General features: G+C 38.1%; 2 protein-coding genes across 2 annotated transcripts; both read left to right on the forward strand.

The window, feature by feature from the left end:
• The first annotated feature begins 8619 nt into the window (after positions 1 to 8619).
• On the forward strand, positions 8620 to 15247 carry LOC137717628 (putative serine/threonine-protein kinase SIS8). The gene is made up of 13 exons (XM_068457046.2): positions 8620 to 9526; positions 9972 to 10412; positions 10617 to 10720; positions 11743 to 12737; positions 12811 to 12851; positions 13119 to 13187; positions 13297 to 13397; positions 13672 to 13750; positions 13837 to 13935; positions 14089 to 14157; positions 14288 to 14337; positions 14429 to 14605; positions 14697 to 15247. The coding sequence occupies exons 1-13, from the start codon at positions 9095 to 9097 to the stop codon at positions 14797 to 14799; spliced, it is 2760 nt and encodes a 919-aa protein (XP_068313147.2). The 5' UTR covers positions 8620 to 9094; the 3' UTR covers positions 14800 to 15247.
• An 89-nt stretch (positions 15248 to 15336) lies between these two features.
• On the forward strand, positions 15337 to 17828 carry LOC137718502 (YCF36, putative (DUF1230)). The gene is made up of 4 exons (XM_068458063.2): positions 15337 to 16428; positions 16552 to 16580; positions 16913 to 16969; positions 17445 to 17828. The coding sequence occupies exons 1-4, from the start codon at positions 15909 to 15911 to the stop codon at positions 17643 to 17645; spliced, it is 807 nt and encodes a 268-aa protein (XP_068314164.2). The 5' UTR covers positions 15337 to 15908; the 3' UTR covers positions 17646 to 17828.
• Positions 17829 to 17963: the final 135 nt, after the last annotated feature.

Genomic DNA, 17963 nt, shown 5'->3' on the forward strand with positions numbered 1-17963 from the left:
ATATGAGCACTCACACTCTCACACAAGTCGTGAGATGAGGAATAAAACAGTAATTGTGACTGTTGGATCCATTCACACTCCTAGCTTAGATCACAGCCACACATCTATTTTGTAATAACAAAGAAAGAATCCACATGGCTCTCATGGCCTTTACAAACCAAAACTTTACACTTGGTAATTAATCACAAGTGGATACACCAATTTAATCATAAACAAACTTATTCAAAATTAGCTCACAACTTATAATTCAACAATTCCTTGGTCACTATAGGTAAGTATGTGGATGAAACTAGTTATGAACTCTCACTTGGGGAGAGTTTATATCTTAGGTTTCCTAGTGGGCGTGGATTTCAATTTCTTGTACAGTTTGGTGTCCGTCTGATTACTTTTAGTGACGGTCGAATTTCATCAACTATATTGTATCTGGACGTGCGTGTTGACAATGAGTGTGGGACGGCAACCTCATCTGCACCCTTCAACTGAAGGCGCGGTACATTTGAATCAAACTTGAATACGGTACATTTGAATCAATAACTAATAAACCTCGAATACAAAAATTAATTCAGAGTACAAAAGAATGAACAAATAATCAATATTAATCACACAAGGCAGTGGCGTGCATCCAATCTACTACGTTTTGAAGATCTTGAGCAACTGATAGAAGGTGGTGGTCGTACATGCAAGCTCAATTGGCCCATCAATCTTTGCGTCGAACACATTCGGCTGCGACTCCTCGATGAGTTGTTGGAGAGTTGGATCATAGAGATACTTCAAAGGAATCTGATATAGCTTTCGTTCTTGTCCAACGTACACATTGATATAACCTTTCTTGGGAGGCTGGGACTTGCTTAAAGCTGTGTAACTTTTCTTGGAGTATTGGGACTTGCTCAACTTCTTGATGAACATACTTGTCTTTTCTTGAAGAATGTTTGCAAGGCTCATTGTTTGTACTTCTCCTTGACTAAACGAAAGAAGCAAAACTAGGGTTTTCTGAAAGCTAGGGTTTAGTTGGAAACAGAAGTAACTGGAAGGTTATAGACGAGAGGAAAAAAACTAGGGTTTTCTGAAAGCTAGAGCAAGTTGGACGTGAAGATATTGAGAATTAGAGAAGAAATTGGAAGGTAAGAATTGAGAAACTAAGAAAGTCTAGCAGTGTATATATAATGAGTAAAAGCGGCAAGGGTTTCCAAATACTAGTCTGCAAGGGTTTCCAAGTTGGTCCAAAAAACCATAATATTCGGAACAATATTATAAATAAGAAAACAATATTATTGGAGTCTTGATTTTGTGTTACTTGGGGACCAAGAATTCATAGTCATTTACCTTTGGATTTGATATTAAGGGTTAGGATTAAAATAATAAAAACACATCCAAATTCAAAGATGGATGATCATTCTTCCTTGGTCACTAGTAAAAAACGTGGATGAGACTATGAACTCTCAATAGTGGAGACCAAGTTTATGTCTTAGGTTTTTTTAATGAGCGTAGATTTCAATTTCTTGGAGGAGTTTTGTGAAGATTGAAGCAGTAGCTTCAATGGAGATGATAAAAAAAACCAAACTGTAGAGAGAGAGAGAGAGAGAGAGAGAGAGAGAAAGACTGAGAGTTGAGAGAAGTTTTCTTTGTATTTCTTGAGAGACAAGTTATCTTCTTACACCTTAGCTATATGTATTAGCCTAATTACATAGCTTGTAGCATAAGCTACGATATGGATAATATTCTAACAATCTAAACTTAGCACCAAATTCTGACAGCCTTGTAACTTCCCTTGGATCTTGTGATTTTTGTCATCATCTAGACCCTTGAATTCCTTTCACTTGGATTCTCATCTTTGTACTTGTTGTCTTTACTTAAATCCTCATCTTTGTGTTTGTCTACACTCTTACAAGTTTCAGGTACAGTGTGGTATTCTTCTGATTACTACCCTTAGGCGGTGGAGGAACAAGCGGCAGCCACCTCTTAAGTCTTTAGCTCGGATTGAGAAAGGAAAAGCCGACATTCACAACAATGTTCTGAATGTTGTAGAACCTGAATACATGTTATATAACAAATCTCGAACAAAAAAATTAATTGAAAATACTAAATAATAAACAAATAATTGATGGTAATCAACGAAGGCAAGGCTGTGCGACGTATGCGTGCATGCAATCTACTATTCCTTGAAGATCTTGAGCAAACTGATCGAAGGTGTGTTGGTCGTACATGCAGGCTCAATTGGCCCGTCAATCTTTGCATCGTACACATCCGGTTGCGACTTCTTGATGGATTGTTGGAGAGTTGGATCCAAGAGATATACTTCGAAGGAACTTGAAATCGCTTCCGTTTGCTACAAGAAAAGTGAGCAACAGTAAAGAAAGTATTGTAACTGTTACTCATTTGTGAGAAAAGCAAAAGGCAGGTTTTTAGCATTTGAGATAAATTGTCACTGTAATGAAGTTAAGCTGTATTTATGAAATATAATTTATATTGGTGATATTTGATAGCATGAGATATGGTTGAATTATGTGTTGCCTGATAGTCTTGACAATATAAGACTTATGTCCCTCCCCTTATCAATTTTAGACCTTACAGGTTCGATACAAAATTAATGAAGGGTAGAAGAACGGAGATTGTGTCAGAAGAGCGCATAATATTTTTATTATTCTTGTACATTTGTAAAGTTTCGAGATTAATTTAACAATAGAAGTTTATTTTCTTCTTTTTTTCATTTTTTTCGCACCGAACACGGGTTTTATTTTTTCACCGTCCTAAATTTGAGACGCAACAAGCTTTTTCGTCTCCTTGCCCTTTTTTAATAGTCGTAATAAAATTATAATCAAACTTGTAATCCTTGTGAGTTGTGAGGGTGCAATACTTTGCTTAATTGGACCCTCTAAACCTTATTTGTAATGAAAAATAAAACCACAAAATGAGTAGATGGATGGTAACATGGACTATTTATATATAAGGTCACTAATCACAGAGTGGGAGCTACCGTATCAAATATCTTGTCTACAATGTGAGAAAGGTTACTTATTAAATTAAGTAAAAACTAATGCTGATCTAATAGCTTAGAATAGTTGTCTACTAATCATAAATACAAAATCTACACAAAATAAAAAGGAACGTTTTATTTCACCTCTTCATTTGAACAAATACTTTACAGTTATCGTATTCTTGTTCTCACTTCTCAGTACACATGTGTTGCGTCTATCAGCTTCTTAAACGCACAATATCTTATTCATAAATACACAATAAATGCATGTTTTATTTTACACCTCCAATTCCAACAAACACTTTACACTTGTCGTATTTTCAAGATGCAGATCTGCATATGTTACAGCTATCAAGTTTTGAATTATATGATATTCAAATCATAAATACCGAATTTGCACAAGAAGAAAAAAATAGTAGTGAGTCACACTTTTCTTCTTTCTATGTTTTGTTTCACCCCTCCATTTAAACAAATACTTTACAGTTATCCTAGTCTCATTCTCAATACACATGTGTTACGTCTGTCAGCTTTTTAAACACACAATATATATATGATTTATAAATACACAATCAACACAAAAGGAAAGATGTTTATCTTCTTACTATCTTATCACTATTTGAAGAATGAACATATAAGATGGAGTGAAGTCCACTTGCATAAGGCAAATGCCATTTTTGGTCCCAAAGAGCCATGAAACACCACCATCATCATGACAATCCCAACCGTTGAATGTCCAACACCTCCGCATTCAATCTCATCACACCAAATCAACGGTCAGGATCGAGTGAAGTCCATGGTAAGAAATTGTGGGGCTCACACTAGAGGGAGAGTTCTTGCACTTGACTTGGGGATGAAGAAAATATAAACAAACAAACAAAAATTGTGCCATTGTACTCAAGGTATCTACCGGCCGGTGGCCTTCCTGCCCTCGACATGTCTCAGCCACTTGGAACCATCTCTGCTGCACCTTGGGGCTCTGCACTTGTTTTGCCAATCTCTTACACTTACGTAGCCATGATGGGGTCCAAGACTCCAAGGGACTCAACAATGCATCAAAAATAGCAATTCTGAATGAAAACGGCATGGCCAAACGCTTGGAGGTTCCACTTTGCTCCTACACTCTTGTTTTGCTTTACAAATTGAGCTTACGGTTATACTCTATGTTAAATTTCCTCTTTTTGCTAAATTTTTCTGTCATTTCTTACAGAATTACTACACCATTCTTTGCCGTGGTGTCAATGGAACTGTTGCCCATGAATTCATTGTTGACTTTATTAACTACATTGAAGAAGTAGCAGAGATGAACAATCATCAAATCAAGAAATGAAGTTTTACAGAGAGGAGAAATGTGAGAGAAGAATGAATGAAGCTTTTCTATTGATCTCAATGAACTGACTTTACGATCTGTTTACAAATAGCCATATACAGCTGACTATAGGACATAGCTCCTAAGCTTTGAGTAACAAACATTAACTATTACATCATCCAATCCTTTACAACTGTTTTGATGAGCTAGCAGTGATGAATTGGCAGTGATATATTCAACATTCCCCCCTTCAATCTCAATTGAGGAAACCCAGTTTGAGATTGGACGAACATTTACAATTACCGTTATGAAGGCCAGAAAACAAAACATAGTTGAACCATCTGCAATCTTGCAATCCCTCTGGATGATTGAATTCATCCACCTCAGATTCACTCCGTGTCATTATATATTCATGCTTGTTCCATATGATAATCATTCCCATCTGAATTCTGGAGCATATGAAGAGTATCGTTAGTGCCAACATCAATCAGATTTTGCATAGTTTCCAAAACTCTATCAGTGTACCGAAGTCATGACACCCTTCCTCTGCCTCTAACAGAAGCTTCACAAAGAACTACCTTCTATAAAGTTGTGACACACCCTCATGCCGGTTATAGCAATTTCTTGCAGGATTACTCTTCGTGTGATTTACTGTCAACAATTTCATTTAACAATGGCTTCGTGCCCACAATGAAAAACTACAATGTCCTTAAAGTAAAAGCTCTGCTCATCTCTCTCCTCCAAGACTATAAGTTACTCATTTTACATAATTATAAATGGTTTTTGAACTCCTCCTGCAGGGAGCTCCTCACCTGCCATCACTGCTCATGGGAGATGCATGGACAAAACCATATTCCCGGGAATATGCAGCCTTCCCCGCTTCCTGGCTCCGTTCTTCCAAGTTCTGGCCTACTGCAGGTATGCAATTGACACCAAAAATAGAGAAACTACAATGGCATGGAAGTTGCTAAGTGTTTGCTATACTTTCATTTTGGTACTGCCTGATTGCTTTTATTAACGATTGAATTTCGTTAACTACTGTATCAGGACGCGTTGACAATGTGTATGGTGACCGTAACCTCATCTGCACCCTTCAACCGGAGGGTAGTGGAGGAACAAGCAGCAGCCACTGCTTAGTCTCTTCGGCTCGGTGCATTGAGCGCAACACAATCTGGTCATGGATATGTTATGAAATCATCATCAATTTCTTCTTCTCACTCCCACATTGCATATAATTTCTTCAATACAGTCATTTATATCTGGTGACATTTTCATTTCCAATTTATGATGATGACGATTATCTTTTCTGGTAAGTACAAGTGTTGCTAATTGCAACTCAGATGTTGTAATTATTATTGCCCTTCTTCATTAGGTTATTTCCCCATTGAGCACCACAATGCGTCGGCCCTATTGCACTTAAGTTTAAATCTCTTTCTTATGTTAGATTAGTTTAGGCATCCTTTTGCTAAAAACATATTTGAAAAAAAAAAAAAAAAAAAAACCATGTATATTATTTTGCCTCACTGTCAAAAGAAAGAGTTTGAAAAGCTGACCCTTAATGTGACAGTCAATGTCAATACGTGATAGCTAGGAAGAACAACAAAATCATTGTTCCCTCGCTTGAATTTTAAAGAGCACATTGCAAGAGCGTATGATTTGTTGATCTAATGACATTCTGTCTCCGTTGGGTTGGATGTCTTATGTTTAATTCAAACGAATGCAAATTGTATCGTTTTTATATAAAATAGTAAGAAAAACACATGCGATGTAAGAAGGTATTAGCTTTAGGATTAACTGTACTGTGAGTAACTTTAAAATAATCTCAATTTCTTCCTCAGAAAAATAAAGAACCTCAAATTGGAGATGTATGCTTTTTGAACTATAAACTAAGTTAAATATGGTACATATGAATCAATAACTAATAAACCTCGAATACAAAAATTAATTCAAAGTGCAAAAGAATGAACGAATAATCAATATTAATCAAACAAGGCAGTGCGTGCATGCAATCTACTACTTTCTGAAGATCTTGAGCAACTCATCGAAGGTGTGGTCGTACATGCAAGCTCAATTGGCCCGTCAATCTTTGCGTCGAACGTGCGACTTCTCGATGATTTGTTGGAGAGTTGGATCCAATAGATACTTCAAAGCAATTTGATATGGCTTTCGTTCTTGTCCAACGTACACATTGATATAACCTTTCTTGGGGGGCTGGTACTTGCTTAAAGCTGTGTAACTTTTCCCGGAGTATTGGGACTTGCTCAACTTCTTGATGAACCGACTCGTCTTTTCTTGAAGAGTGCTTGCAAGTTTCATTGTTTGTACTTCTCCTTGACTAAACTAAAGGAAAAACAAACTAGGGTATAGTGAGAACTGGAAAGAGAAGAAACTGGAAGGTAAGGATTAGAGAGACGAGAAAAAAACTAGGGTTTTCTGAAAGCTAGAGCTAGTTGGACGTGAAGAAATTGAGAGTTTCGAAGAGAAGAAATTGGCAGGTAAGAATTGAGAAGCTAAGAAAGTGTCTATATATATATATATATATATATATATATATAATCAGTGAAAGCGGCAAGGGTTTCCAAGTTGGTCCAAAAAATCATAATATTCGGAACAAAATGATAAATAAAAAAAATATTGATTGTACGAGTCTTGATCTCTTAGTTACTAATTGGGGACCAAGATTCATAGTCATTCACCTTTGAATATGATACCAAGGGTTGAGATTAAAACACTAAAAACACATCCAAATTCACCTTTGAATATATATAGACGTGCGTGTTGATAATGTGTGGTGACGGCAACCTCATCTGCGCCCTTAGGCGGTGGAGGAACAGGCAGCAGCCACCTCTTAAGTCTTCAGCTCAGACTGAGAAAGGAAAAGCCGACATTTACAACAATGTTACGAGTGTCGTAGAACTTGAATACATGTTTATATAACAAATCTCGAACACAAAAATTAACTGAAAGTAGTCAAGAATAAACAAACAATCAATGGTAATCAACAAACGCAAGGCTGTGCGACGTATGCGTGCATGCAATCTGCCACTCCTTGAAGATCTTGAGAAACTGATGTCAAAAGTATTGGTCGTACATGCAAGCTCAATTGGCCCGTCAATCTTTGCATCGAACACATCCGGTTGCGATTTCTTGACGAGTTGTTGGAGAGTTGGATCCAAGAGAATATACATTGAAGGAACTTGATATCGCTTCCTTTCACCACAAGAAATGTGAGCAAAAGAGTAGTTTTTCTGCATTTGAGATAAATTGTCACTATAATGAAGTTGAGCTGTATTCCTGAAATATAATTTATGTTGTTGATATTAGATATCATGAGATATGATTGAATTACGTGTTGTCTTACACTTGGTTTAGCCTTGACAATACTAATCACATAAGTAGAGTGGGAGCTACCATATTAAATATCTTATCTACAATGTGAGAGAGATTATTAAACTTAAGTAAACACTAAAGCTCATCTAATATCTTATAATAGTTGAACAAATACTTTATAGTCGTCATATTCTCATTTTTAGTACGCATGTGTTACGTCTGTTAGCTTCTTAAACGCACAATATCTGACTCAATAAATACACAATAAACGCATGTTTTATCTTACACCTCCCTTTCAAACAAAAACTTTTTCATCTCCTTGCTTTTTTAATAGTCCATTTATAGATGAGTCTCTTAATGAGGTCACTAATCATATAAGCAGAGTGGGAGCTACCATATTAAATATCTCCTCTACAATGTGGGAGAGATTATTAAACTTAAGTAAACACTAAAGCTCATCTAATATCTTACAATAGTTGAACAAATACTTTACAATTGTTGTATTCTCATTTTTAGAACAAATACTTTACAGTTGTTGTATTCTCATTTTTAGTACGCATGTGTTACGAATGTCATCTTCTTAAACGCACAATATCTAACTCAATAAATACACGATAAACGCATGTTTTATCTTACACCTCCCTTTCAAACAAAAACTTTACACTCGTCGTATTTTCAGTATGCAATTCTGCTTGTGTTACATGTGTCAAGTTTTGAATTATATGATATGTTGACCGTAAATAGCGAGACCGCAAGACAAAAAAAAAAATAGCGGTGAGTCTCACTTTTCTTCTTTCTATGTTTTGTTTCACCTCTCCATTTAAACAAATACTTTACATTCGTCGTATTTTTATTCTCAGCATGCATGCGTTACGTGTCATCTTCTTAAACGCGTAATATCTGATTCATAAATACACAATAAACATAAAAGGAAAGATGTTTATCTTCTTACTGTCTTTATCAGTGATTGAAGAATGAACATATAAGATAGAATAAAGTCCACTTGCACAAATCAATGCCATTTTTTGTCACAAAGAGCCATAAAAACACCGCCATAATCATCACAATCCCAACCGTTGGATGTCCAACATCTCCACATTCAAAATCTCATCACGCAAAATCAACGGTCAGGATCGAGTGAAGTCCATGGTAAGAAATTGTGTGACTCACACTAGAGGGGAGAGTTCTTGACTTGGGGCTCAGGGAAAAAAAAAAAAAATTAGTAGCAAAATTGTAGCAAAATTGTTTATTGGCTTCATGGGGTGAGCGGTTAATTTTTAACTCTCTGTTTCTCTCTCTCCTTCTCCTCTCTCTCTAAGTGGTGGTAGCTTGACGAAGAAGGGTGCGCAGGTGAAGCGAATCTGCTTTGTTTCCTAGTGGGCGTAGTTTAATCCAGTCGAGTCGACAGGGAGGAGAGAGGGAGAGAGAGAGAGAGAGAGAGAGAGGGGGGGGGGGGAGGATTTCGGAATTTCCATTGATGATCGATGTCGAAGATGAAGCACCTACTGAGAAGGCTTCACATCGGTGGCGGACTCAATGAGCACCAGAGACTCGCCGAGACCCGACCCGTGACGAGTCCGAACACGGATCTCAACCCGCTTGCTTCTTCTCCGGCCTCGTCCACGGGCTCCGCTACAATGGGAAGAATCGCCGCCGTCGAATCGGTGAGTGATCGGACGGCTGGGGGGGAGAGTGATGTTAGCGGTAGCGGTAGCGGCGGGGGCGTGGATTTCAATTTCTTGGAGGAGGAGTTTCAGGTTCAGTTGGCCCTGGCGATCAGCGCTTCGGATCCCGATTCGCGCGATGACCCCGAGACGGCTCAGATCGACGCCGCTAAGCGGATTAGCCTCGGCTGCTCGGCTTCTACTGTCACTGACACTCAAGCTCCCTGCGACATGCTCTCGCTTCGCTACTGGGTACGTTTTTCTCACAGAAATATTTCTAGGGTTCTTAATTTTCTCGCATTTAACGACTTAGCCTGTGCGAATTGGAACGAATTAGGTTTTCTGTGAACTTAGGATCTCAATTTCTATGCTTCTATGGTTTGTCATTTTCTTTCGGGATCATTTTCTAGCTAGGGGGAGATGGTACTAGTGATTGATAGCTTGAATTGTGGGATGCTTTGTATTGCTTATGGTGACATTTTCGTAACAATTTCATGTAGAATCATTCTGTTATTTATGTAAGGTGGGTGCTTCTTGGTAGTTTCGTTACCTAATAATGTCATAAGATTGGTAAATTCAGTTCAAGGATAACGGCTGGGTTCATATTGAAATTACTTTATGTTGCGTATTGTTGTTTAGTATTGTCAATTGTGATGATTTTTAGGTTTTTAACTAATTGTATATCTATAACTTGCAGAGCCACAATATTGTAGATTATAATGAAAAGGTTGTCGATGGATTTTATGACGTGTATGGAATGACCACAAATTTGCTTAGACAAGGGAAGATGCCATTGTTGGTGGATCTTCGAGCTGTATCTGTTTCAGAGAATGTTGATTATGACGTCATATTAGTGAACCGTTTGGTTGATCCCGATCTGCAACAACTTGAGAAAAGAGCATATGCTGTATCTCTAGAGCCACAGATTTCTCAACATGGTGTCCTTTTAAGCGGTTTAATTCAGAAAATTGCTGACATTGTTGTTGATAGAATGGGTGGTCCAGTTGCTGATGCTGATGAAATTTTGAGAAGGTGGAAAGTGAGAAGGTATGAGATACGGAGTTCGATGAAAACTATCATTCTTCCCCTCGGACTTATTGATGTTGGACTTTCACGCCACAGGGCCCTGCTCTTTAAGGTTGTGGTGGTTTTCGTAACTTACTTTCTACATTATGCACCATGTAACTTACTAGCATCTTCATTGATTTTTCTCAAAATCTGACCCTCATCCTATTGTTTTTCTATTGGAAAAAATTGATGACATTACGGACAAGATTTGTGAAGTTTTCTTGTCCTTTTGGGGAAATTTTCTGTAGCTAATGTTTCGTATTTCTGGTTCTAGGTACTGGCTGATAAGATAAACCTTCCATGTATGCTGGTCAAAGGTAGCTACTACACTGGCACTGATGATGGCGCTGTAAATTTGATTAAAATTGATAGTGCAAGGTAGTGGCCTCCAGCTCAAAATTTCTCTTTTTATGCATAGTTTTCTGATAACTTTGGTGCATGTAAATTTTGTGATGTAGTTCCTTTTAGATGACAATTTTTGTGCCTTATGCTTGCCACTGAATTGTTAGTTTTACATAACGTCATGCTTGGTCAATTGGGATTTCAAATAACAGTGGTGAAGTCCCTGGGGGTGTTTATGAGGGTTTCAGTTTATCAGGTGTGGTGGGGGGTGCCATGGGTAAGGAGAGCACCATAGGTGAGAGCTGCAAGCTCAATCTATATCAACCATCATTTTTTAGAACAGCTCTTATTCTTATAATGGAAAATCTGGAGGCTTAATAGACAGATTACCTGTGTCTGATTCCGATATTGTAGGAGGCACTCTATTATCGTTCAAATTCTGTTAACACCAAAAGACCCAGACATATTTACTATTATCTAGGTTGTTTTTTATGTGACTTGCTTTGGTATGTGAATGAAGTATGAAAATCTATCCATACACGTTAGAGCTGTGTCCTTGCGTCTGAACATTCAATGGCTACTCTGGGGCTGCCCAACACCCAATGTATTTGTCCACAAACTGTAGGTGCTTGGCTGTTCCTATAAGACACAGGAACCAAATTAAAGTAGGGCAATAAAATTCAACATACACCTTTTTTTCTCTTCTTGAAACTGCTGATGTTATTTCTGCAAGACATGTTGCTTAATGAAGTTTCTTGGAGTCTTGGATTAAAAGGAATTATGTTGTTTTTGCCCCCATGGAAAAGGTAAATTGATATGTCATTGCGATATATTCTCTGCAGTTCTTTTCATTTCGCATGCACCCTCATTTTAAGCTGTTGGATTTGAATTTACCATCATGTTTAAGTAATGGATGTTAGAATTAAAGATGCATGCTCTTGTTTGTTGCTTTGCTCCTATAATTCCATGCACATTTTTCATCTTGCTAAGGCGAATTAGTGCAGGCCATAATATGTCCTGAATTTTATGATGATTAATGGGTTTGTTACTCTGTGCAGTGAGTATATTATTGATCTGATGGGTGCACCTGGGACACTGATTCCTGCCGAGGTACCCACTAGTCAGCTCCCAAATTCTTTCTTTGCAATAAGGAGCTTTCAAGATGCCACCGAAATGCCCAAAGATGCATGTTTGGCTCAAGCTGAGGGCAGTGGAATGTTAGTAGTTCCTCCCAATCTTGACAGAGTTTCTAGAGCTGGCAGCTCACGGTCAGAAGAAGCATCATATACATGGGTTGAAACAAATGATGATAGAAGAATCATTGTTGACGAAAACCAAATGGAGAGTTCTGGCAGTGTTATGGGAACTCCCTTCACATCACTTCCTAAATCATGTGAAAGTTCATCGGGTACAACTGAAAAAGCCACATCTGCGCAAAAAAGGAAGGTGAAAAATGTATCAAAGTATGTCATCAGTGCAGCAAAGAACCCAGAGTTTGCACAAAAACTACATGCTGTCTTGTTGGAAAGTGGTGCATCACCTCCTGCAGATTTATTTTCAGATATGAATCCTCAATATCTGCATGAAGAGAAGTTGCTTGGTCAAATGAATGCAGATGGGAAACTTGCAGATGATGGGATTCATAATTATTTGGTACAATTATTATCAGGCAATGAGCAATCCACTCAAACTTCTGCTGCAGTGGGCAACGCCAATTTTAATAACCTGCTGAAACAATCTTCTGTGGATTTAGCTGAGCAACGAAATGAATCAGAGACAAACAAGTTTTTGCTTCCCTTAGATACTGGTGGAACTAGTGAAACAACCCAGATAAGTGCTAAAAATTCAGATCATGCTCTTGTTAATCCCCCAAAAATGAATTCAGAAGCTTTTAACGAGGATAAAGAATCAGTGAGTAAACCATTGGACGCATGCAATAGTGGACTGTGTACTAGTTGTGATAATCACTACGAGAGGTACCCAGCACTGGGAGAAGTGGCAGAGTGGGAAATTCTATGGGAGGATCTTCAGATTGGTGAACGCATTGGCATTGGTAAGCACGCATCTTTTGGTTAAATTTGGTATATTGTGTAAAAATGGGTTCAATATAATTTGTGGTTTTGTAGGTTCCTATGGCGAGGTATACCATGCAGATTGGAATGGCACTGTAAGTATTCTTTCCAAGACTAGCAATTATTTATCTTATATCTTCCCAGATTTTCTTTGTATATATAATTTCTCTCAAACAGCGACATTTTGTCAATAATTCGTTGAGATGTCTGTACTTTGAAGTGTGATACTTTTCTGAACATCAATGCTTCATATGTTGGTTGTTCATGGCGTGAGACTTGTTTTTATAATTCTGGAATATGGTCTGCTATTGGGTCCTATTATTACAAATTGCTTATTGGTCTGTTGACTTTTTGTATGACAGGAAGTAGCTGTGAAAAAATTTTTAGATCAAGATTTTTCTGGTGATGCATTAGTTCAGTTTAAATGTGAAGTAAGCGCCAATACTTAACTTTTATATATGATTTTATTAATGTATCATGAGCCTAAAATTCAAATACATTGGTTTTGTATTAATTGATTCTTGCTGTGTGTTCATGCAGGTAGAAATTATGTTGAGACTTAGACATCCCAATGTTGTCCTTTTTATGGGGGCAGTTACTCGCCCTCCACATTTTTCTATCCTGACAGAGTTTCTTCCCAGGTTTATTTCTTTATCACTTGTTTTCTTTCTTTTTCTTTTTTTTTTTAATCAGATTTTATATAATTCTGAAAGTTGAATGAATATGATGTAATTTGCATCATACAAAAAGGTAAATACATGGATGTGCATGCGCGATGTAAATCTATAACTAGGCAACTAATAGGCCTTTCAAGCAACATATTCGTTTTACAAACTAGACATCTACATTACAACCCTGTTCCATTATCTCATTCATCTCATTCTCGTCTTGTTACACAATTCACTTGGTGTACAGGGGGAGTTTATATAGATTGCTGCATCGTCCCAATTCTCAACTTGATGAAAGGAGGCGAATGCGAATGGCTCTTGATGTGGTAAAAACTTTTTTATTTCTTATTTTGCAGTTTTTCATTTCTGGTTTCCTTTCGATTCTTAATCAGAGCTCCGTAAAATTATGCAGGCCAAGGGAATGAATTACCTGCATACTAGCCATCCTACTGTTGTGCATCGAGACCTAAAGTCTCCAAACCTCCTTGTTGATAAGAATTGGAATGTGAAGGTCGACTCAATCCAAAGCTTACATTCTTAAGTTATTCCTTGATAATGCTTTTTTGTTTTATTATTATTTTTTCCAACTTAGATTGATATGTCTATTGTTTGGGGAAAAATTGATTTGCTTTTTCTCAAATATATTGGTTATATTATGGTGCAGGTTTGTGACTTTGGGTTGTCGCGTACGAAGCACCATACTTATCTGTCATCTAAGTCTACCGCTGGAACGGTAATATTTGTTAAATGTGAATGTTCAAACAATATCTGTGCCCTCTCATACAATCCTACCCAGTTATAGTCTGTTATCTTTTAAATGGAACCCTTTTGTTTTATGTACTCATCACACTATTGGGTTGCAGCCGGAATGGATGGCACCGGAGGTTTTGAGGAATGAACCAGCTAATGAGAAGTAAGTTGCCGGAAGGTGGATGCGTTTAGAATATTTATTTTTTATTTTTTATTTTCTGGAGGTTTTCATAAGCTTTGCGTGTTGCTTGCAGGTGTGATGTGTACAGCTTCGGCGTTATCTTATGGGAACTGGCTACTTGCTGTATCCCATGGAAAGGTTTGAACCCGATGCAGGTTGTTGGAGCTGTTGGATTCCAAAACAGACGTCTTGAAATTCCAGAGGACATTGATCCAGTGGTTGCCGAGATAATACGTGATTGTTGGCAAATGTAAGTTCTAGGGTTCCATTGACTTGTACCATAACTGGGTTTGGCAACTCCTCTAACTTCAATTCCTTTTAATTACTACGTGGTTTTGCAGAGAGCCAAATCTACGGCCGTCATTCTCGCAACTCATGGTCCGCCTGCGACGCCTTCAACGTTTTGTTGGAAGAACAGACTCTACAAATCAAATGACTGAATAACCCAAAACACAAAAAGCAAAAGAAAAAAAGCTGACCACCGTGTTAATAATCGGAAGTTGCTCCTTGTCTCGAAGAGCCAGGGCAGCAGCAGCGTAATTTTTTTCTCGATGCCGGATTCGGAGGTGTTGGCTCAGTCAAAGTGGGAGCTCAGCACAACCAGTATACTGAACAGAGTGGGAAAATCCTCCTTGAATTTATACTGCAAAAGGGGCAGTTGGGGAGCTTCCCGTCGAAGATGTTCGATCAGTCTCTAGTAAAAAGTTGTAGGAAAGAAAAAAGAAAAAAAAAAAAAAAAAGGGAAAGAAAGAAACTAATAATTGTTAATTGTGTTAGTGTGGAGATCTCATTTGGGAAAATTGTAAGCATATGATCTCTGCATATGATATTGTACCAAAAAGAAAGAAAAAAGTAAATAAATTTGGAAGAAGAAGAAAGAATTTCTTGGACACTAGTGTTGTTGATTATTTTCACTCTTGAAGTAAATTTTTTGAGATAATAATTAGAAGAGATTTTTCGATGTAATTGGAACATAGAGCAGCACGTCACATGTCATTATACAATTGGAGAGACATACAAAAAAAATCACTGAGAGGGTAAATGCTCTCAAAATAACGCTATTATTGTTGTTTGAAAAAGAGTTTTATTATCATAGCAGTGTTCTAAAATAACACTTGAAATATGAAGTGATACTCTCATTATATTGGTATCATCTCAATACACAAATATGTTGTATATATTATCGATTTGCTATTATTTTTCAAAGTACTATCCTATTCATATGTTGGGAGTACGTACTAACTTTGAGACTTAGAATACGTATAATTTGACCTTAATGTCTTGTGATAATGAATCGTTCATCTATTTTTTTCCTTCCGTTTGATTGTCTTTACTTGCTTACAAGCTCATGCTACAAATATCGATGTCAATTTTTGCTATTGTGTTAGATAATTTCTTTTTTAAGAATATTTCACCATAACAGTTCTAATTTTGGAAACTTCAACCAAGAAATAAAATATTATGCAAATATGAGTAAATTGGATTGAGATAGGGAGAGCACGAGTCCTAGTGGAACAGAACAGAGTCAACAGAGAGAGAGAGAGATCGCCACCATGGCCTCTGCAGTTCTTCACATTTCTTTCCCTCCACCCCCAACGGCTCATTTCTTTCCCTCCACCCCCAACTTCCTCCGGCCAATAACTCCGCCAATAACTCCCGCCCAAAAACCCGAACTCCACCGCAGCTGCCGTCGATATAGAATTGCCAAGATACCCCTATCTTCATCTTTCAGAAGAGGAAGCAACAGCCCAGCAGAGGCAGGCTGCCCTGTTCCGCCGGAGCAGCAGCCGATAAACGAGTACCAGAATCTCTCCACCTCCTTCCCCTTCTCCTGGGCAGCCGGCGACCTAGTCGAGTACTGCTCTCGACTGATCGCAACCGGGTCCTCTTTCGCTCTCCTCGTCGGCCTCCCGGTCGCCTCCTTCGGCGCCCTGGGTGGGCCCCAATCGGACCCACTGAGACAGTCCCTGTACGCGGTTTCAAGTGGGTTTTTGGTGGTCACTCTCGCCGTCGTGAGGATGTACCTGGGTTGGGCTTACGTCGGCAATAGACTGCTCAGCGCCACCGTTGAATGTAATTCCTCTGTTTCAATTGGGTTTAAAATTTTTATTATTTTATTGCTGCGAAAATTCAAATTTAAAATTTTAATTTAATTAATTATTGTTTTTTAATACCCTTTTTGCTTTCTTGTTGCAGATGAAGAGACTGGATGGTATGATGGTCAGGTACATAACTTTAATTTAAGGTTTTATTTAATTGTAAGAATTCATTTGTGATAGCAGAGGAGATGAGCAAGTTGAATGGTTTAAAAGCAACGGAAAGGTTGCTCCTTTGTGAGTGAAAGGTTAGAGTCGTGGAAACAGCCTTTTTGCAAAACAAGGTAAGGCTAGCGATAGACGTTTCCCTACCATCGCAAAGCGGAGAGCCTTTTTACTTGGTTCGCCCATGTTATGTATCATCTTAGACTTAGACAAGGAATTTGTTTTGGAAGTTTGAAGTTTGGTATTGTAAAGGTATAGCCTCACTTAAAGAGTTTTTTTTCCTTTTTTCTAAGCAGATGTGGGTGAAGACTGCTGAAGTTTTGGCGCGGGATCGGCTACTCGGTTCATTCTCTGTGAGTGATTGATATCGAACAGATAGTGTAATTTCATTGTTTTGCAGCTGGATGCTAAGATCCTTGTCAATTATATGAAATTAGGGGAGAATTTTGTATGTTTCTGTGTCTGTCCAAGTGAAAGGCTCATGAACTCTGAAGTGATCGTATTCAAAAGAGAATAAAGATCATAACTTGTAGGGCTCGTAGGTCGTTCGACTTGGACCGGACCATTTCAATCAAAATTGCACTAATGTCATCGCTGTTTGGTGAACTTACAAGTCTCTCGAGAGGGTGGAACATGGTACCAAATGTGCCCGTAGTTCTCATTCAACTCGCGAAATGGCTAGTCGAGTCATCATTTTTTTCGCATCCTTTCGAAAAGAAATGGACTGGCTAATTCTTTTTAGCAAGTAAAATGACTGGGGTAGTTGTTTTGGATTGCAGAGCGATCGATTATTGCCACTTACGCAGTTGCCTTGATTTTGTTCAACAGGTTAAGCCAGTGCTGAGCAGATTAAAGACTACACTCGTATTTCTTGCAGCGTCTATACTTTCATGTGTTCTTCTCCTCGTTTCCCTTGACGGAGGCCAAATTGAAGAAGCCGGGAATAGGGTTATACCCGGAGTTTACAATGATGATTCTGCGAGATCGTTCGAGCCTGACGCCTTTTGCGGTGAACCTGGTCTTCCCTAATTCTCAGTCACTGAAAAACTGCAGTGCGAAAAACGCAACATGTCTATATGTATATATACTGTCTATGCAAGGATGTAGAATTAATCCCCTTGCTGTACATAGTAATGATATAAATTGTAAATCTTTGACACATCAAAATGTCTCGTTAAAATCACAAAGAGAAGTTTTTATGTACATTTCAAATTCTGAGTTGTCTGCTAAAACGAAAGACTTCTTACATGTAAGTAACAAAATATTTTCAACGAGAGCAGTTGGATGAGTCCATGACCATCTCGCTGAACCCCATTGGCACTCAAGGGTGTCTACATGGAGGACTTC

Source organism: Pyrus communis, chromosome 8, assembly GCF_041283825.1.
Source record: "Pyrus communis isolate YQ-2024b chromosome 8, ASM4128382v1, whole genome shotgun sequence".
Taxonomy (NCBI): domain Eukaryota; kingdom Viridiplantae; phylum Streptophyta; class Magnoliopsida; order Rosales; family Rosaceae; genus Pyrus; species Pyrus communis.

Coding starts and splice junctions, on each gene's coding strand:
- LOC137717628 (XM_068457046.2), top strand. CDS start 9,095: ATGTCGAAGATGAAGCACCTACTGAGAAGGCTTCACATCGGTGGCGGA. Junction 10,413..10,616: donor ACAGGGCCCTGCTCTTTAAG/GTTGTGGTGGTT, acceptor TTCTGGTTCTAG/GTACTGGCTGATAAGATAAA. Junction 13,751..13,836: donor TGCGAATGGCTCTTGATGTG/GTAAAAACTTTT, acceptor AAAATTATGCAG/GCCAAGGGAATGAATTACCT.
- LOC137718502 (XM_068458063.2), top strand. CDS start 15,909: ATGGCCTCTGCAGTTCTTCACATTTCTTTCCCTCCACCCCCAACGGCT. Junction 16,581..16,912: donor CTGGATGGTATGATGGTCAG/GTACATAACTTT, acceptor TTTTCTAAGCAG/ATGTGGGTGAAGACTGCTGA. Junction 16,970..17,444: donor GGCTACTCGGTTCATTCTCT/GTGAGTGATTGA, acceptor TTTGTTCAACAG/GTTAAGCCAGTGCTGAGCAG.